The 22,073-nt window shown below is 41.7% G+C and overlaps 1 protein-coding gene and 1 pseudogene across 1 annotated transcript; one reads left to right on the forward strand and one right to left on the reverse strand.

Moving 5' to 3' along the window:
- Positions 1-11,526: 11,526 nt before the first annotated feature.
- LOC128318532 (uncharacterized) lies at positions 11,527-12,999 on the reverse strand. Its single transcript, XM_053234990.1, has one exon. It carries the CDS (start codon positions 12,997-12,999, stop codon positions 11,527-11,529), a length of 1,473 nt encoding a protein of 490 aa, XP_053090965.1.
- Positions 13,000-16,785: 3,786 nt separating this feature from the next.
- LOC128318545 (B-type lectin plumieribetin-like) lies at positions 16,786-17,301 on the forward strand (annotated as a pseudogene).
- The last annotated feature ends 4,772 nt before the right edge of the window (positions 17,302-22,073 follow it).

The raw sequence follows: 22,073 nt of genomic DNA on the forward strand, positions 1-22,073 counted from the left end.
TATTATATGCAGTTCGTATTATGTATCGTTGTTGCACTGTGGGACGAGGCACTAAGGAAAAACACATTACATCACTACATTACATCAAATGTATGTAACATGTATATGACAATTAAAGAACCTTGAACCTAATGGAAAATGTTTATATATATATATATATATATATATATATATATATATATATATATATATATATATATATATGTAATAATAATAATAATAATAATAATAATAATGAGTAGGTTTAATGAGAAAGTGTGCACTTCTTAGGGCACTTTATTAAAGCTTTGGGATTATATTCCGAGGTGTGTTATGTACACGGCGAGGATTTAATACTGAAATTGCACTCAGAACTCAGATATAACTACAGACTTAAAGGCTATTTTCAGAAGTTAAATTAAAATATTCTTTACGAGTTCTTTAGTGGTTTGTTGTAAAATCAAGGGTTCTTAGCCTCCTAAAAAGGTTCTACTTCTACTTTCTGATGGGAAAACACACTGTAGGTTTCTACGTAGAACATCCAAGGGTACAACACAGAGGGAAAACCAAAGATCTCTTAATGGTTCCAAATGTTCTAAGGGTGAACACTGATGCTCCAAGATCAAGATCTGACTAGAGTGATGAACACTAAGAAAGTTCTCAATGTCTTGGACCCTGATTCCAGTTCATTCCAAAATGTTCCTCAAAGGTTATAGTTAAGGGTTCTTAACTCCTCAGAAGGGGTTCTACATGGATCCATGTCATAGGTAGGGTTCTCCATTTTCCACTCCATTTGCTATTCAGAAGTTATGTGAGAGTTACGTGTACAGGGGGCGGAGTTTGGCATGTCTCTGTTACTCACAATTCTGAACGTGGACTTACACGCATGTTTCTGGCGTGATATCAGCATGAGGAGTGAGGAGCAGTATTAAATCCAGTGCTGCTATCTGACAGTTTGATGTAACCACAAAACTGAAATGTACATTTTAGCTGTAAATACACTCAAAAACACTATGGAATGCACTTAATTGTTCGGAAATAAAAACAGCTGATTGGATCAGAGAACGAAGGTAAAAGCATTCAGTTTAGACACATGCATTCAGTTCCATTATCTTAAAACACACACACTGGGAGTGAGAGAACCAAAAGCAGGTAATCAGGCTTAGCTAACACCACCCCCTGCTGTTCAGTAAGGAAAAGGACTCGTGCACGAGTTTGTGGTGTGTAATGGAGCTTCAGACAGGAAGAGATCAGCACTGAGTAATCAAACCCCAGAGGTCTGTTCTGATTGACACATAACAGCCAAACACTTCCCCACTGGATATTCGTACATGTAGCCCCTCCCACCATGCAGCTGCAGACACTGAGTGCCAGGACCAGAGTGGGATTTGAACGCAGGATCTCTGGGTACAGGTCTAATGCTCTACTGATGGAGCTAAACACAGATAAGAGGACCCAAAAGCAGAGGCTGGTATAGGAGTAGGTAGAATGGTTTAATAGGGGAAGGGCAAAAAATGACAAGGAATGTCAGCAGGGTGACTAGTAGCAAAAGGCAAAAAAATCCAAAAGGAAAAAAAAGGGAAAAAACCAGGCAAGCAAAAAACTCAAACAATGCAATGCTCAGAAGACATCAAAAATAAAACACAAAAGCTAGGGCAAAAATTCCAACAAAATATAAAAAACAGGGCAAAGATCCAAGGGAGGATTTTATCAGTCACAGTCCATAAAAAAACTAGCAAGGTAGTCATACGTGACAAAAAGCAGAAGAACAGGGCAGTGACTTACACAAAGCCAAAACCAAGGCAATGACTGAGCAAAGACTCTAACAAACAGGGCAACTTAAGTACACAGGAAAATGAGACACAGCTGAAACACATTAACTAGTCTGGAGCTCTAATAGAAAGTCCTGAGGGTCGCCATCAGGTGGCCAAAAGGCAGAATACAGTCTGAAACCTGACACCTGAGGATCAATTTATTCTGCAACTCTGATGCCCTACAGAGAGACACAGAGACAGAGAGAGAGAGAAAGAAAGAGAGAGTGTGTGTCAAAGTAACATCCACATGAATGCCAGGACCCGAGGTTTCCCAGCAGAACATTGCCCAGAGCATCACACTGCCTCCGCCAGCTTGCCTTCTTCCCATAGTGCATCCTGGTGCCATCTCTTCCCCAGGTAAACGAGGCATACGCACTCAGCTGTCCACATGATGTAAAAGAAAACATGATTCATCAGACCAGGCCACCTTCTTCCATTGCTCCATGGTCCAGTTCTGATGCTCACGTGCCCATTGTAGGAGCTTTGGGTGGTGGACAGGGTCAGCATGGGCTCTCTGACCGCTCTGCAGCTACACAGCTCCATACGCAGCAAGCTGCACTGTACTGTGTGTTCTGACTCCTTTCTATCAGAGCAGCCTGAACTTTTTCAGCAGTTTGTGCTACAGCAGCTCTTCTGTGGGATCAGACCAGATGGGCCTTCACTCCCCACACGCATCAGTGAGCCTTGGGCGTCCATGACCCTGTTGCTGAGTCACCGGTTGTCCTTCCTTGGACCACTTTTGGTAGGTACTAACCACCGCATACCGGGAACACCCCACAAGACCTGCTGTTTTGGAGATGCTCTGACCCAGTCGTCGATCCTGGATAATCGATAATGGATCTTTCATATTCATCTTTTTCATACTTCTAGGTTTATGAATAGTAGTAAGTGTTTCAAAGCTCTCAGTGATTCTGAATCTGTGTTGCCTTAAGATCATTTTCCTGCTCCATTGGATTTACAATTGTATTATTTCAACAACATCTGTAATCACGTCGTTATAAATATAATCTTTATTATCACAAAAATGAAATATATGTGAAATAAATGAATAAATACAAAAAAAGATAGATTGATAAAGTAAAATATAAAAGTAAAAAACTATTTAAAAGGTTGTTGCACCACTCCACAATGAGTGATCACTTTATAGGTATTTATCTACTTTATAGCTATAGCTAATAGGCTGCCATACATTGCACAATTTTTATTTTGCTTTATTTAAATATGAAATCAGTGTTTGTCCCATTGAAAACGTATTTTGCTGGTTTTAAACAAAGGGTTGGTTATCTGAAATAGTTTATTCATGACTCACACAATTGGTCATGTGTGTGTTTTACTACCCCTAAGTTGAAGAGAATGAAATTTCCTACCATCTTTTCCGCTTTTCCCCCCTTCTGTGTCTGGTTCAGTCTGGAGGTCAGAGGTGACGTCTCCCTTCCCTCTCTCTTCATTCCAGCAAATACACAGGCTTCTGCCAGGAAAAGAGAATATCTATAAATACGATAAAATCTTATTGAACTGAACAGAATAGCTGGATTCAATGACATAATTACTAATGAGACTCAAATTATATTATCTTTATCATCACAAAATATGAAATAAGTAAAAAAAATTGTAACAAATTTTATTGGCTTGTGAACAATAAATAAAACCGATATAAAAAAATATCATATGGGTTTCCCATCAGTTAATAAGCATACTGTTATCAAACAAATTAAAAAATGGTTAAAAGGCTCAACCTGGTGATAAAGAGCCATCGTGTGTAACTAACCATCATCTTGTGTAACTAACTGCCATCATGTGTAACTAACCGCCATCGTGTGTAACTAACCGTCATCTTGTGTAACTAACTGCCATCGTGTGTAACTAACCACCATAGAGTGTAACTAACCGCCATAGTGTGTAACTAACCACCATCTTGTGTAACTAACCGCCATCTTGTGTAACTAGCCGCCATCGTGTGTAACTAACTGCCATCATGTGTAACTAACCGCCATCTTGTGTAACTAACCGCCATCTTGTGTAACTATCCACCATTGTGTGTAACTAACCGCCATCGTGTGTAACTAGACGCCATCGTGTGTAACTAGACGCCATCGTGTGTAACTAGATGCCATCGTGTGTAACTAGCAACCATCTTGTGTAACTAGCCGCCATCTTGTGCAACTAGCCACCATCGTGTGTAACTAAACGCCTTCGTGTGTAACTAACCGCCTTCGTGTGTAACTAACCGCCTTCGTGTGTAACTAGCCGCCATCGTGTGTAACTAGCCGCCATCTTGTGTAACTAGCCGCCATCGTGAGTAACTAGCCGTCATCATGTGTAACTAATCGCCATCCTGTGTAACTAACCGCCATCTTGTGTAACTAGCCGCCATCTTGTGTAACTAACCGCCATCGTGTGTAACTAACCGCCATCTTGTGTAACTAACCGCCATCATGTGTAACTAGCCGCCATTTGTGTAACTAACCGCCATCGTGTGTAACTAGCCGCCATCTTGTGTAACTAGCTGACATCGTGTGTGACTAGCCGACATCGTGTGTGACTAGCCGCCATCTTGTGTGACTAGCCGCCATCTTGTGTGACTAGCTGCCATCTTGTGTAACTAGCCGACATCGTGTGTAACTAGCCGCCATCTTGTGTAACTAGCCGCCATCTTGTGTAACTAACCGCCATCTTGTGTAACTAAGCAATTGAGCCTCAGCTAGCAGCGAGCTAGTGTAAATATGTAATAATACTGATAATAATACTGAGAAATTGATCAAAAATATAAACAGAACTTTTCACACCTTTTAAGACCTACAGCTTCTAAAAAGACGTTATGATTCAAAGCCAACAAACTGTCATAAAAACCACTAAAAATAGATTAAATGTAGATTTTAACTCGTATCAGCTGACTGTGCTAAACTAATCTCTTCAGTAGCATCTTAGCTAGAAAGCTGATATATTGGGAAATAGGTGTAATTTTTTTATGGTGACATAAAGATTCAGCTCTATGCCAAATATAATTTGTAAATTTCACTTCGATTAACTTTTATCTACAACGCTGCATAATTCGTTATTGATTTAATCTTAAGGCTAACTGCTAGTTAGCTGCTAGCTAGCTGTCTTCCTTCAAACTGTACTGTAATGTATGGTAATTGTGTTATTACTCCTTACCTGTTGATGGTGCTCTCCATCTAGAGATGTGTTTTGGATATAACCTGTTGAACAGGGAATAAGAAGGTTCAGTAAAACAGACAGTCACGTTAACCTGGTGTCTCTGTGAATTATTAAAATATACGTTATACAAATATTACATGGTGTCAGAAGAAAACCATGGAGCAGTAGAAGACTCCTAACAGTTTGTGTTTCGAAGGAAATCTGGCGGAAAACTGGCGAACGTGGATTCAAAAGTTTGACCTGTATCTCATTGCAACTGGCATTGCAGAGAAGAGTGACAAAGTAAAGTGCGTGACATTTCTTCACATGGCTGGAGATCATGCAATAAAGGTATTTAATACCATGGACTTTGATGATGATGTGGATGATTTTGAATTGCTCAAAGAAAAGTATAGAGAGTACTGTGAGCCAAGAAAGAATATTACGTATCTGAGGCATATGTTTTTCACGAGAGCACAGGGACTGAACGAAACCATTGATGCATACGTGACTGACTTGAAAAATAAGGCGAAAGACTGTTAATTTGGATGATTACCTGATGACTTGATTAAAGATCGCATTGTCTGTGGTGTTAACAATGACACTCTGAGAGCTAGGCTTCTCAGGGAAACGGATCTGAACCTAGCAAAGGCTGTGGATATCTGTCGTGCCAACGAAATAACACAAAGCCATATGAAAGTGCTGCATGAAGAAGCAGAAGTAGTTGTGAACAAAATCACGAAAACCAAGTCAACTGTCAGACAGGCGAATATCAATCACACAGGGAAAGAGAAGGAAGAATGCACGAGATGTGGTTATATACATGAGCCAAGGAAGTGTCCGGCATATGGCAAAATTTGTAATGAGTGCTCACGGAAGAACCATTTTAGCCACATGTGCAAAACACCAAAACAAAAAGGCAAACCTAGAAAATTGGAGAAAAAAGTCCATGAGATAGAACAACAAGAAAATGCTGAATTGTTTATGGGTACCATTGAAATTAAACGAAGTGAGCAAACAGCTAGCAAATGGCTGGCACAAATAAATACAGTCTCTACCATGGAAAGTGAAAACAAGAAATGGACTCAAGAATTCAAAATAAACAACTGCATACTTACCTTTAAGCTAGACACAGGAGCAGAGTGCAACGTGTTGTCCTATAAAGACTTTGAAAAAGCCTCTAACAAGACAACACCACTGAAGAAGTCAAACTGCTTGTTAGTTACATATTCTGGCCACACGATGGAGCCAAAGGGTAAGGCAAGGCTCAAATGTGGTTACAAAGAAAATGAGTTTGAGCTAGAATTCCAAATTGTAGATGAGGTCTCACCAGCTATCCTAAGAAGAGAAGCATGCTCAAAACTAGGACTGATTAAAAGAGTTTACAAAGTAGAGAACAAAGACCAAACTGACATTCTGAGTGAATACAAAGATGTGTTTACTGGTTTAGGATGCGTACCAGGACTGCACCGTATACAGCTCAACCCAGATATCGCTCCAGTCATTCACGCACCACGGAAAGTACCCATAGCACTAAAGGACAGGGTCAAAATGGAACTGAAACGAATGGAAGATCTTGGAGTTATTGTGAAGCAAACCGAGCCCACTGATCGGGTTAATTGTATGGTTACGGTAGTGAAGCCAAAGAAACTCAGGATCTGCATCGATCCAAAAGATCTTAACAAAGCCATAAAGAGAGAACACTACCCATTGCGCACAGTCGAACAAATAGTAGCTGAGATGCCAAATGCCAAAGTATTCTCAGTTCTTGATGCCAATCATGGGTTTTGGCAAGTACAGCTGGATGAAGAGAGCTCCAAACTACGTATTTTCAACACTCCTTTTGGGAGATACCATTTTTTTTGAGTCTTCCATTTGGCAAAGTGTCAGCTCCAGAAGTGTTTCAAAAGTGCATTGCACAAAGACTAGAAGACTTAAATGGAGTTGTGAACATAGTGGATGACATTCTGGTGTGGGGTGAAGACATGGAACAACATGACAAGAGACTAAGACAACTGCTAGATAGAATTAGAAACATTAATCTAAAGTTGAATAAAGACAAATGCAAGATCAGGACGACCAAAGTCAGCTATGTTGGACACATTCTGACTGCAGATGGGTTGAAGCCAGACAAAGAGAAAGTCAGAGTGATACAGAACATGCCAGAGCCAGCGGACAAAGCTGCACTAATGAGGTTCTTAGGCCTGCTTCAGTAACTTGCCAAGTTTGTTCCACACATGTCAGACATCAGTGCTCCGCTACGGAAACTTCTAGAGGGTGATGTAGCTTGGCACTGGGAGTAAAAACAACAGAAGAGCTTTGAAAGACTGAAGTGACTGAAGTCACCTGTGAGTACTTCGATTTCAACAAAGAGGTAATGCTGTCAGTGGATGCAAGCGCTGAAGGTCTGAGAGCAGTGTTGCTGCAAGAAGGACATCCGGTGGCATTTGGTTCAAGGTCTCTTACAGAGCGTCAGAAAAGATATGCCCAAATAGAAAAATTGTCTATGGCTGCGAAAAGTTCCATCAGTATGTCTATGGTAAGACAGTACAAGTGGAGACGGATCATAAGCCCCTGGAGACAGTGTTCAAAAAGTCTCTCCAAAAAGCTCCTCCAAGACTCCAGAGAATGCTGATGAGATTGCAGCTCTATGATTTACATGTCAGCTACAAGCCTTGCAAAGAGTTGTACATAGCAGACATGCTGAGCCGAGCCTACCTAAAAGAACAATCCGAGCCACTCCTGGAAGATGAGTTACAAGTTCATTCTTTGTCAGTTTGTTTGGCAATTTCAAAAGAGAAGCTGAATACATTCAGAACTGCAACAGCAGAAGATGAAGCGTTCCAAATGGTCATGGAAGTAGTTCAGTCAGGATGGCCTGCAGACATACAACAGGTTTCAGCAGACATAAGAAAGTACTGGACTTTCAGAGAAGAACTTACCTGTTCCGACGGGTTACTCTTCAAGAACTGGCGAATTGTTGTTCCACAAAGCTTGAGAGCAGACATGTTAGCAAGAGTTCATGAATCTCATCTCGGTATTGTTAAATGTAAGGAGAGGGCAAGAGATGTCATGTTCTGGCCCAGCATGGCAAAGCAAATTGAGGATGATGTGTTGAAGTGTGCTATCTGTAATACTTTCAGATGGAGTAACACCAAAGAGCCACTCATCTGCCATGACATTCCAGACAGAGCATGGGCGAAAGTAGGAGTAGACTTGTTCCACTTTGACAGAGGTGAATATCTACTGTGTGTGGATTACTTTTCTAAGTTTCCGGAGATTGCCAAACTCACACAGACAACAAGCAGACATGTTGTGACAGCTCTCAAATCCATCTTTGCGAGACATGGGATCCCGGATGAAGTGGTGTCGGACAATGGTCCACGATTCTCAGGTGCAGAATTTGGAGCATTTACAGAAAACTGGGAGTTTGTACATACCACCTCCAGTCTTGGATTTCCGCAGTCAAATGGACAAAGTGAACGAACAGTCCAGACAGTAAAGAACCTGTTGTAACTGCCCATAGTGCTGTTACTATGGGTCTACAGTAGGTTGCAGGTCTACTACAGCCCTCTAGGGGCACTAAGCTGCTCTTCTCCTCTAACTTAACTACAGGTGTAGTATTAGAGGGAGAGTAATGTTTGGTTAGGAGGAAGCATGGCCTTCTTCTTATGCTATCTGCAATGCTGAAGAGTCCAGATTGAGAAATGTGTGTGTTTCAAGCTCAATCAATGTAAGTGTTTATCTGTTTGGTTTTTTCTCGGGTTTTTTTTTCCAGTTGACTTTATATATGATTTGTAATTTGTTTCTCATGTTTGCTTCATGTTGAATGTGTTTGTTAACATGCTAACCCTCAGTTTGTATTCTAGAAGGACTCAGTCGTGAGGGGGCAGTCGTGGCCTAATGGATAGAGAGTCGGACTTGCAACCCGAAGGTGAACCTGAAGGTTGTGGGTTTGAATCTCAGGTCCGAACCCTGAACCTGAAGGTTGTGGGTTCGAGTCTCAGGTCAAAACCACCCTCAATACCACGACTGAGGTGAGACCCTTGAGCAAGGCACCGAACCCCAAAACTGCAGCAAAAAAAGGCTGCCCACTGCTCCGATGCAGAGCACAAATTCCGAGTATGGGTCACCACACTTGGCCACAAGTCACTCCACTCCACTCCACTCCACTCCACTCTTTTATATTGGTAGTTTTACTACTGGTATTCTCATTGTGTGAATACTGGAAGCATTCTTGTGCTAAGATTGCTACTTCACACCCTATCGTGGACTCCTTGGGATTATACGCTCAAGTCAGAAATGTTGGCCTGGAAGCACATGGTGGATGGTGGTTCGTTTGGACAACCAGTGGTTTCTCATTGACCTTTGTATCTTCATCATCATCGTCAACGTCATCATCAATCAACGATAAGTACCCTAGTCATTCATCAAAAGACATTTGGGTCTCACACTGGACAATGTGCAGGTTTACTTGTCATCCATAATTCACACCTTTTGCTCCAAATGGGTCCATTTATACAAGTTTTTGAGCCTGCTGATTTCTTTTGTTTGTTTGTTTTTTTTGCCCTTATTGTTCATGCCATTTTCTAATTTTCAATAATAATTTCAAAAACCCCATCTGTGTGGTTATTATTTAAAGTGAATATTATGAATCTTATGAAAGAGAGGGGGGAATGGTTACACTGTTAAAGAAAGCACAGGAGAGCCAAAGAGATCCTTATACTGCTCTATTGGAGTACAGAAATGCTCCTTTGGATGGTGTGAAACTATCTCCTGCACAGCTGCTCATGGGTTGAAGACTGAAAACAAAACTGCCTACATCAGCACAGCTGTTGAGACCACAACTTTACAGAAATGTGCATAAGAGCATCAAGGGCAGGCAGCTGAAACAAAAACGTTACTTTGATTGTGGAGCAAAACAATTACCACTTATAGCAGACAGAGAGAAAGTGAAAGTAAAAGTCAGAAACAACTGGCAACCAGCAATTGTGTTGAGGAGTCATGAAAAACCCAGATCATATGTGATTCAAACGCCTGATGGAAACACCTTAAGGAGAAACCGGCAACACCTGCTGAAAACCAGAGAAATGACTTTTCCACAACCACACTCTCTAGATTTAGAGGAATTTTCTTCACTAAACAGTGAACCTGCAGATAGTGGTACTCCAGTGCAATCACCCGCACTGACACCAGTGAAAAGACCTGTAACACTAACTGTGGACAAGGAAGAACAGGTCAAAAGGTCACAATGTGGTAGACTGATTAGACCACCAAAACTCTATTCTCCATGAAAGCATTGTGGATGTGTAAAGTGTAAAGAGTTGTTCATACTTAGTAGGTGAATGAATTATTAAAATACATGTTATACAAATATTACATGTACAACATAACCGCATCACTTTTTAAACAATTACACACCTTATTAATGAAAATAGTGCTCCAGTTAGGATGGGACAGTAGATGGAGCTGTGTGTGTGTGTGTGTGTGTGAGAGAGAGAGAGAGAGAGAGAGAGAGAGAGAGAGAATAAGCTTGTTTTCCTCATCTAACGCTTCATACATATTATTCTTAAAGTTAACACCTAACTCTGACACTGGCTTTTATATGGAAAAAATAATAATTAAGTTGTTTCCTGAGGTATTAAATAGAATCTTTTGACACACAGTTCTAACAAAATATATAAAATAACAAAAGTTATATTAGCTCACCTAGGACCCAGGTAGAACTCAAACAGCAGCTCATTTCATGCCCAGCTGTCATAGATCAGTCATAACCCAATAAATACTAAATCCTATGTGACCATGTACAAACCCCGATTCCAATGAAGTTGGGATGTTGTGTAAAATGTAAATAAAAACAGAATACAATGACCTGCAAATCCTTGTTGACCCATATTCAATCGAAAACACCACAAAGACAAGATATGCAACGTTCAAACTGAAGATTCTCTTGGGCCATCTCCCGGTACCTCTCCAGGCGGTCTCTCATCTCCAAGATGTACTGGACAATGCCTTTCTCTGTCTTTGTTGCCTTATCCGAGGCCGTGGCCTCCCAGCTCTTCCGCAGGAGGTCTAGCGGGCCTTGGACCTCCCATCCATACAGAAGCTCAAATGGGGAAAAGCCCGTCGATGCTTGGGGTACCTCCCTGTAGGCGAACAGCAGAAATGGCAGCCACTTGTCCCAGTCCCTTCCAGTATCAGACACGAACTTGCGAAGCATGTTCTTTAGTGTTTGATTAAACCTTTCCACTAGTCCGTCAGTTTGTGGGTGATAAGGGCTGGTCTTGATTGCAGTAATTCCTAGCTGCCGATGTAAAAGCTTCATCAGCTGTGACGTGAAATTAGTCCCCTGGTCTGTGAGGATTTCCTCTGGTATCCCCACCCTAGAGAATAGCTGGACGAGAGCATTGATAATCTTGGGTGTAGTAATGGACCGAAGAGGAAACGCCTCAGGATACCTTGTTGCATAATCGCTGATGACCAGGATGTATTGATGCCCGGCACTGCTCTTCTCCAGGGGTCCCACAATGTCCATGGCGATATGCTGGAAAGGGACAGATATCACAGGTAGAGAACGTAAGGGTGCCCTATCCTGTCAACGCACAGCACTGGTTTTTTGGCATGTGGGGCATGTGGTGCAGTAATTCTGAACATCAGTGTACATGGAGGGCCAAATAAATCGTGAGCTTATGCGAGCATATGTTTTATGAAGTGCCATATGACCTGCCCAGGGAACACTGTGTGCTAGGTGTAAAACAACAGGACGGCAACATGTAGGTACAACCAAACGGGTGAATTCAGGGGTTTGCATATACAGTACATCATTAATGACTACATACTTTTCCCCACACAAGTCAGCTTGGTTCCCCTTAAACGCTTTATCAAACAGTAGTTTTAAGGATACATCAGCTCTCTGTAATTTTGCAATATTCTCCGGGACCTTCCAGCCATGAACTTCAAGACCCTCAGTTTGGATCTTAGGAGCCGGGGCACCGAGACCTTTCTCTAGTCGTCGTTGACGACGTGTCTTTCTGGGGCCTTTAGTCCCACCTTGCAACAGACTATGGTGGAAGTCTGGCAATGGCTGCAGACCTGCTTTAACCTGGGCCCGTGTCACAACAGGACAAGCAACATTGGCAGAAGTATTTACACAGTCTTTCCCCGATTGTAACAGTTCCGTAAGCACTGGCAAATCTCTCCCCAAAATCATGTCAGCAGGTAAATCGTCCACAATAGCCACATTCAACATATAAATCTGATCTTGTACACATACATTAACATCTGTCTGAGGGTACTGCTTTACATCCCCATGAACACATTGTACAGTGACCAGCTTAACAAATGGAACATGTGGCATATGACTTCTTTTAAGTAATGATACCGAGCTACCAGTGTCCAACAGAGCATTTAAACATTGTCCATTTACAGTCACTTGAACATATTGTGTCCTATGTGCATTGTCCTCCTCAATGTCCTCCTCTCCTGGAACATAGCAAAAGCCAGTTAGTTTGGATTTACGAACTGGACACACTGTCGCTTTGTGGCCTGGTTGTTGACAATAAAAACAGACAAGTCTTTTTTCAGGAGCTACTTTCTGTCCATGAATTACGTTTAAGCCACCCTGAGGTCCCTCAAAGCTACTGGGAGCATTTTTAAAGTTACCTTTCATGGGTTGAGAGCGCTGACTTCCACAGTGAGCATTGATGTACTGCTGAGCCAGTTTTGCAGCATAAAGTCCAGTGGTGGGCTCATGTTCCTTCACCCACACTCTGATCTCATGTGGAAGAACACGGAGTAGCTGTTCTAAGACAATTGTCTCACCGATTTCCTCCTTTGTATGCAGCTCAGGCCTCACCCAACGACAGTACAAGTTCCGCAACTGATGGTAGGTCTCAGTTGGTGATTCCCCAGCTGGAGTAAAAGCAGCACGGAACCGCTGACGGTAGGTTTCTGGAGAGATGTTGAATTTCTCTTGCAAGATGGACTCACGTAGATTCTGTAGCTCCAGAAGATAACGTTTCTCTCTCTGCTCTTGTGCGTCAAGGAAGTCCCGCATCACAGCTACCATCCCACCTCCGGATGAGACAGGTAAAAACCTGGCCAGCAGGAGCCATCTCTGCTCTTCAGGACTGTTTTGAACACACTGACTGGCACATGTTCAGGGAAGTGGCAACTGACGGCGACTTCACCGACTTGGAGGAATACGCGACATCAGTGACCAGCTATATTAGCAAGTGCATTGATGACGTCACCGCCTCCAAGACCATCACCTCACGCTCCAACCAGAAGCCGTGGATGACTGCAGAGGTGCATGCGTTTCTGAGGACTCGAGACTCCACCTTCAGAGCAGGCGATAAGGTGGCCCTAAGAACAGCAAGGGCCAAACTGTCCCGGGCCATCAGAGAGGCGAAGCGCGCACACAGCCAGAGAATCCACGACCACTTCAAGACCAGCAGAGACACCCGGCGCATGTGGCAAGGCATCCAGAACATCACCGACTACAGGTCATCACCATCTGCCTGTGACAGTGATGCCTCCCTCCCAGATGCGCTGAACAACTTCTACGCTTGGTTCGAGGCACAGAACGGCGTGACGGCGAGGAAGACCACCCCTTCTCCCAATGACCAGGTGCTGTGTCTAACCACGGCTGACGTGAGGAAGACTCTACACAGAGTCAACCCACGGAAGGCTGCTGGACCAGACAACATTCCTGGCAGGGTGCTCAGGGGATGTGCAGACCAGTTGGCAGATGTTTTCACGGACATCTTCAACACCTCTCTGTGCAGCACCGTTGTCCCGACCTGCTTCAAGGCCACCACCATCGTCCCTGTGCCAAAGAAGTCTTCAGTGTCCTGCCTCAATGACTACCGTCCCGTTGCACTTACACCCATCATCATGAAGTGCTTCGAGAGGCTCGTCATGAGGCACGTCAAGACCCTGCTGCCTCCCTCACTGGACCCCCTGCAAATCGCTTACCGCCCCAACCGCTCAACAGATGATGCCATCACCACCACCCTCCATCTGGCCCTCACCCACCTGGACAATAAAGACACTTATGTTAGAATGCTGTTCAAAGACTTCAGTTCAGCATTCAACACAATCATTCCTCAGCACTTGATCGGAAAGCTGAACCTGCTGGGCCTGAACACCTCCCTCTGCAACTGGATCCTGGACTTCCTGACTGGGAGACCTCAGTCAGTCCGGATCGGGAACAGCATCTCCAACACCACCACACTGAGCACTGGGGCCCCACAGGGCTGTGTGCTCAGTCCACTGCTGTTCACTCTGCTGACTCACGACTGTGTAGCAATGCACAGCTCGAATCATATCAAGTTCGCCGATGACACGACCGTGGTGGGTCTCATCAGCAAGAATGACGAGTCAGCATACAGAGAGGAGGTGCAGCGGCTAACGGACTGGTGCCAAGCCAACAACCTGTCTCTGAATGTGGACAAAACTAAAGAGATGGTTGTTGACTTCAGAAGAGCACAGAATGACCACTCTCCGCTGAACATCGATGGCTCCTCCTTGGAGATCGTCAAGAGCACCAAGTTTCTTGGTGTTCACCTGGCGGAGAACCTCGCCTGGTCGCTCAACGCCAGCTCCATAACAAAGAAAGCCCAGCAGCGCCTGTACTTTCTGCGAAGGCTGAGGAAAGAACATCTTCCACCCTCCATCCTCACCACGTTCTACAGAGGGACTATCGAGAGCATCCTGAGCAGCTGCATCACTGCCTGGTTTGGGAATTGCACTGTTTCAGATCGCAAGACCCTGCAGCGGATAGTGAGGACAGCTGAGAAGATCATCGGGGTCTCTCTTCCCTCCATCACAGACATTTACACCTCTCGCTGCATCCGCAAAGCCACCAGCATTGTGGATGATCCCACACACCCCTCACGCACACTCTTCACACTCCTGCCATCTGGTAAACGGTACCGGAGCATTCGGGCCCTCACAACCAGACTGCAACAGTTTCTTCCCTCATGCCATCAGACTCCTAAATACCTAGAACTGGACTGAAGGAACACACACACACACACACACACACACACATATATACACACACAACTGAACTGGTCCAAAGGAACTCACGCATACATACATACATATATATACACACAATGGAACATCCTCTATGCACATGCACTGCACATGTTTTGCACATGTCTTATTATTGCTGCTACTTCTATGTTTACACTGTTTACACTACCTCAGCTGTAATATTTGCAATACTGTCACTTTATCACTTTCAACAGGACTGTGTACTGGTCGGCGTCGTAGTTATGTACTGTCTGTTCTGTCTTGTGCTGTCTGCACATGTTTGCACTTGTGCACTTTACGTTTAATTTATGTAATTTATGTAGTCCCCGTAGTTCTGTGTTGTTCTGTGTTGTCTTATGTGGCACCTTGGTCCTGGAGAAACGTTGTTTCGTTTCACTGTGTACTTGTATATGGCTGAAATGACAATAAACTACACATGACTTGACTTGACTTGAAGGGAAAGGTGGGTCCCTTTAAACCACGTTTCAACTGGTTTGGCAAGCAAAGTCCTCTTAAGACGTAAAAACCAATATGTGTGTATGTGTGTGTGTGTGTGTGTGTTTGTCTGCGAAATACTTAGAATGATTCATAGCAAGTGGTAAAATCCAGCGGAATGAGCATCTGTATCACAGTCTACACTATATAGCCAACTGGGTTCAGCTATTTCAGCCACACCCACTGCTAACAGGTGCATAAAATCAAACATACGCAATCTCCGTAGACAAACATGGACAGTAGAATGGGTGGACTGAAAGCCTCAATGACTTTCAGCACAGCACCTTTGCAACAATCAGTTTGTCTGACTTCTTCCCTGCTGGAGCTGCGCCAGTCAATTTTAAGTGCTATTATTCACATTATCATTCACAGGGCTTCCCTGCGCCAGTGAGACACCTAGAACACAATGCAGCTCGTTCTCCATCAAACTCAGTTGTGGATGATGGTAAGCATGGTTGGCACAGTCCATGCTAACAGACACATGTAATTGAACCTGCAAAATCTGGACCAGGGCCTCCGGTTTGCCCTTCGACATCAAGCTAAACCCACAAGCAAAAAGCCTAAGAGCTGAAGCATAGCACAACTACTGTTAAGTCATCAATAAAGCAATAGAGCTGGTTATGAAAACTGAATGAGTAATTTATTATTTAAAATGCAGAGAGTACAGTCTCTCAGGTTGGTGAACTATATCCTATTGATCGTGTCTTCACAGCAACCAATGAGAGTAAGGGGGTGTTCTTGTTTATAAAAACTCCTCAAATTGAGACACTGCTTGACCATATAACAACAATCATCACCAGAGCATCTTCACAAAGTTGTGTCTGTGTTGCTGTCATTGTGCAGGTGTGTAAAACTATTCAAACTTAATTATTAACCTTACCTAAATTTCCTGTCTGATTGTTAAGTGAAGTGTTTGGTGAAAGTTAATAGCTGTTGCAATTATTTTGGAGTGTTTTTTACTGTAAACTGGCAGAGATGAAATCAGTAAAATGTAATGAATAAATTGCAGTCTGATGTTAAGTGTGCTATTTAGACAGAAATTTGATTTATGCAGTGTAATCTCCACACAAAATACCACTGAAGATTAATATTTTGATCTGGAGATTAATATCTTGATCTGAAGATTAATATCTTGAAAGTGAAATAGAATTAAAGAAGTGATTTTGGAAAAATTCTGAAAAAGGCATAGCCATTAAATGGTAGATAATTTGCATAAGAGACAGACATGTCGACTGGAGACATTCAAGAGGAACTGAGATGTGTGGATTTTTTTTGTGGTTTTCACTCTGCATTATCTCTGTCTTTCCTTTTCAGAACCATGAGCAGGAACTTCTTGTCCACGATGAGCTTAAGAAGGGAGACTACCTGTTATCCAACAACCGAGAGTACAAGGCAGTCTTTCAGGTAACAAACTCTGAAACAAATGTTACAGAAAAGCTAGGAGAGATAGCCTGTGCCATTTCATTAACCTTTGGTTTGTTTGCTGCTGTTCACTGTTCATAAGATGATCTCCCATGTCTTGTTTTAGGAGGACGGGAACTTTGTAGTCTACGGCTGGAGGCCAGTTTGGCAGTCTAACACTGCTGGCAATACGAATGCTCGACGGCTGATCATGCAGGGAGACTGCAACCTTGTCATGTATAATCCAGACTCAGCTGTGTGGCAGACCAACACCCACTGATCCAATGTCAAAATGTGCCGTTTGACTTTGAAAAACGACGGCATTCTGGCTGTCGAGAATGATGGCGAGATGTTGTGGCAATCTACAAAAAGTAATTAAAAGTAATGAAGCAATCTCTGAGTTTCATTTCTCTCCAATAAAATTGTCAATAAAGTACACAAATCTGAATGACTCTGTGTGGGTATTATTATTATTATTATTATTATTATTATTATAATACTACGATCACATCTAATTCTAATTTTATATATACACATATATATATATATATATATATTATATATATATATATATATATATTATATATATATATATATATATATATATATATATACACACATACAGTGGAGATCAAAATTAGAGAACAATTTATAAACACTTGTTTCAGGAATAATGTAATCTTCATTGCTCAACATTTGAAGGAATTTTTGTTGTGGCTATACCATGCTAATAGAACAGTGTTTTACAAAATAACCAAGGCACTTCAACAAAAACCTTTATTTTGTAGAAAACACAATGATCAAAATTAGAGAACAGCAATGACTGTAGCACAGAGAAAGATAACAACTAAAATTTCTGAAGGTTACAACAGTCAACAATTAGGAGGAATTGTACAGGCCCTTGCTTTGAATGACTTCAGCACATCTGCGGCCACAGGACGTCACTAGTCTCTCACACTGCTCTGGTGTGATTTTGGTCCACTCTTCTTCCAGTTCGGTGACTGTAGTGGGTTTCTTGGCCATAACTTTGTCGACAAGGATTTTCCAGAGGTTTTCTGTTGGGTTTAGATCAGGACTCTGGGCTGGCCATTTCATTATTTCAATGTTTTCAGCTTCAAGGAACTGCTTTACCCATTTTGCTGTGTGACAGAGGGCACTGTCGTGCATGAAAATTGCTGGCTGTTTGGGTGATGAACGCAGGGAAGGAACCGCATGTTGTCGAAGAAGGGTCTGATAAACATTTGCATTCACTCTGCCATGTAGCTGTACAAGTTGCTCAACTCCTGCTGCAGAAAACATCCCCCAAACCATGACACTTCCCCCTCCACCTTTCACTGACTTCTTTACACACAGTGGGTTCAGTCTTTCCCCAGTTTGACGACGAACATAATGTTTCCCATCGGACCCAAATAAATTAAACTTGCTTTCATCACTAAAGTGAACTTTGGACCAGTTCTCCTCTGTCCACACAACATGCTCCTCAGCAAAGGTTAGTCTAGCCTTTTGATTCTTTCTGCTAATGAGAGGTTTGGTCACTGCAGAGTGGGCTTTCAGTCCAAATTCTCTTAAACGTTGAGACACTGTATGACGAGACAGATCCTTACTCTGTTCAGCGCTGAAGTGGCGAGCAATCCCAGCTGCAGTGTTGAACCGATTGCCCATTGAGATTCTCCGTATTATCCTGTCCTTTCTTCATTTGTCTTTCGTGGATGACCAGGCTTCTTGGGGGACTTGAATGAGTTTGTGATGTTGTAAAGATGCAATATTCTAGAAATCAAAGATTTGGAATGACCAACTTCTCTTGCTATGACTGAAAGGGTCATCCCTTTGGCCTTCATCTGGACAACCTGCTGCCGGAGGGTTTCAGTCACTTTAGAACGGCTCAACCTTCTTGCAAAGTCAGTGAAAACTGGAAAGTTAGGCTGCCAGTTAAATAGGGTTTGTCAGATAATTAAAGAAATTAGCACCAGTTGCCAGATTAACACCAATAACTGGGAGGGATCTGAAAGTGTTCTCTAATTTTGATCAGTGTTCTTTTTCAAATCTCATTGGAGTTTTTTATTCTGTGCTTCAAAATATATATAACTTATGAAATATGCTTTACAAAACTAAGCAGTGACCTTGAAATTTAGGAAATTGTAGGTTGTTCTCTAATTTTGATCTCCACGGCATATATATATATATATATATATATATATATACACACATAAAACTTTCCTAAAAGACACATTTACCTTTACCTGTTATCATGTGACTGAAAAGGAGTAACCTAATGTAGCTAGCCAATAATGTTAAAACCTTTCCAAATGTTTCCAAAAAAATGTAAAAGCCGTAAGGTTAATCATCAGTTCTCTGACACGTCTTTTTAAATGTCGTCTTGATTTTTTTGGACTGCAGTTTAAACCCTGTTTCGTTTTGGGTTATGTTTGAGACAACAGAAAAGTGTGAGAACTTCCTGCAGGAAGTAAATGAAGAAAAAGAACAGAATCTCTTCCGTCAAGGGATAAAATGCAATCATTATCAAAATGCCAAATCAGATATATTACCTCAAACATATACTTTCAAAAGACATAAAAGCAGACTATGATCAGCTGGGACTATTTTTGTAATGTATATATATATATATATATATATATATATATATATACATATATTTACATTTACTACTTTTATTTTCTGTATCAGCCTGCAGTCAGATCCCACGGAAACACACACACACACACGCATCTCACCTACACATACACATCATGTTGTTTGTGCCAAGTATGCACCACCATATGCAGCAGTGCATGAGCTTACCAGTGCTTTCTTTCTTATAAGAATGTACAGAATTGTTGATTTGGCCACTCTTAAAGTTTTTCCAATCTCTCTGATAGGATTCTTTTGTTTTTTCAATCCTAATGATGGCCTCTTTCACTTGCATTGAGATCTCCTTGGACTTCATATTGGTAGCTCCAGTCGAACAGCTGCCAAATGCCAACTCAATACCTGAAATCAACTCCAGACCTTTTATCTGCTTCATTTGTCTTGAAGTAACGAGGGAATGGACCGCACCTGGTCAATTACCTTCTTGTCAGTCAATTGTCCAAATGCCTTTGAGCCCCTGAAAATGGAAGTACTTTGCTTAAAATGGCTGTAATTCCTAAATGGTAAGTGCCATATTTTTGTGGAACCTCTTAAAATAAAGCTGAAAGTCTACACTTCAATCACACCTTGATTGTTTTATTTCAAATCCATTGTGGTGGTGTACAAAGGCAAAATCACAAAACCTCCGTCACTGTCCAAATACTTCCGTACCTGACTGTATATACACACACGCACATAAAATTTTCCTAAAAGACACATTTACCTTCACCTGTTATCATGTCACTGAAAAGGAGTAACCTAATCTAGCTAGCCAGTAATGTTAAAACCTTTCCAAATGTTTGAAAAAAGTTCTAAATGCTCAAAAAGTTCAAAAATTCCTAACTACCAATTATTTAATTTTAAACTCAGAGCGTATCAGACGCCACAGATTTTACACTGGACAGGCAGCAAATCCAGAGTGTTAGGTTCACTAGGATCAGATCAGTCTTATGGTTTGGGAATTTTCAAGAAGGTGTGATCTATAGTATAAAAAGTTTAAAATATATATACCTTAAAAGCCCTGGAGGCAGCACTTCTCTGACACATCTTTTTAAATGTCATCTAGATTTTATTGCCCTGTGTTTGGTTTTAGTTTGAGACAAAAGAAAATTGTGAGAACTTCCTGCAGGAAGAAAAAGAACAAAACCTCTTTTGTCACGCAATTTTTTTTTTATCAAAACGCCAAATCAGACATATTACCTCAAACAAACACTCTCAAAATACATAGCAGGCAACAATCAGCTGGGACTTTTTTTTACATATATTAATGTTTTTAAAAAAATTAAATACTTTTTAAATGACTCCTTAGCTTGTCTTCTCAATTCTGTTTACTTTTTTAATGTACTACAGTATGGTGTATGTTGTAATACAATCCTGGGGGAGGTGTTTTTAAAGAAGTGGTCTATGTCACCTTTTCTAACAACCCTCAGGTATGGTGTGGAACACTTCCAACATTTCCTCAGAAGGCAATCAGATTCCACAGAAACTCATCAACACACACCCACACACACGTTTGAACTCACAATTGCATGGCTAATGTCACTCATCTCACCCACACATACGCATCATGTTGGTGTGTGTTTGTGCCAAGTATGCACCACCATATGCAACAATGTGTGTATGGTTTTGTTAATGCTGACATGTGTGTGTGTGTGTGTGTGTGTGTGTGTGAGAAACAAAGTCACACTGCGAGGTGAGAAGCGTGTTATTTTAATGGAAAATATTTCAGTTATTTTCATACAAATAATCACCACACAGTCGAGGACGAATCCCAGCAGAAGAATTTAACTTACTCTATAGAAAAGAAAAAATGTTTTATGTTCAAACAGTTATTAAAACTGCACACAGTGAGTAAGTGTGCACTTTTTTAGGGCACTTTATTAAAGATTTGGAGGTGTACTCAGAGCTGAGTTGAGAGCGCAGTCATGATTTAATCATGAAATCACACACATCACTATTCAGACCTCAGACGTAACTACAGACTTCAGACTTGCTATTCGGACATCAGAGGATCTTAATCAGAGACACTGTTTATCTCCAGGACTCAACTGTTTAGGAATAAAATGATGAATGAACTTAAAGTTTCTCTGTAAGCATAGCAGATAAGTGCTTGGTCAGATTATCCTTCAAACTGTGGTCATGTTTTCTTTACAGGAGAGTGAATCGAGTTAGCTTATCAGATTAAAAGCGTGATAAAATCACCTACATCTTGTAGAACACCTGAACCACGTTCATGCACAATGTGCACAAGTACTTAAATCACGTTTGTATAGCACTTCTTGTTTATCGTTCCATCTGTGCCATGTTTATCTTGATTCCGTGCGTGTCTAGTTTGTGTTTTTGTTACATAGCTCTAGCCCTTGTTCTCATGTGTTTCACAATTAATAAAAGTCCCCGCATTTGCATCTGTCTCCAAACCATCCATGACAAGTATGTTCATTAATTTGTGTGAATTCCTAACTGCCAGAAAAAAAAACGTCTTGGGCGTTTCTACTCAAGAAGAATCTGGCAGTCTATTTTTCTTCATGATCTTTAGTGACAGGCTGCTCCACCCCACGTGTGTGAAGGAGCGGTATCGCA

This window comes from Pangasianodon hypophthalmus, chromosome 6, assembly GCF_027358585.1.
Source record: "Pangasianodon hypophthalmus isolate fPanHyp1 chromosome 6, fPanHyp1.pri, whole genome shotgun sequence".
NCBI lineage: Eukaryota > Metazoa > Chordata > Actinopteri > Siluriformes > Pangasiidae > Pangasianodon > Pangasianodon hypophthalmus.

Bases quoted from the DNA above. Each gene is read 5' to 3' on its own strand.
- LOC128318532 (XM_053234990.1), bottom strand. From the start codon at position 12,999: ATGGTAGCTGTGATGCGGGACTTCCTTGACGCACAAGAGCAGAGAGAG.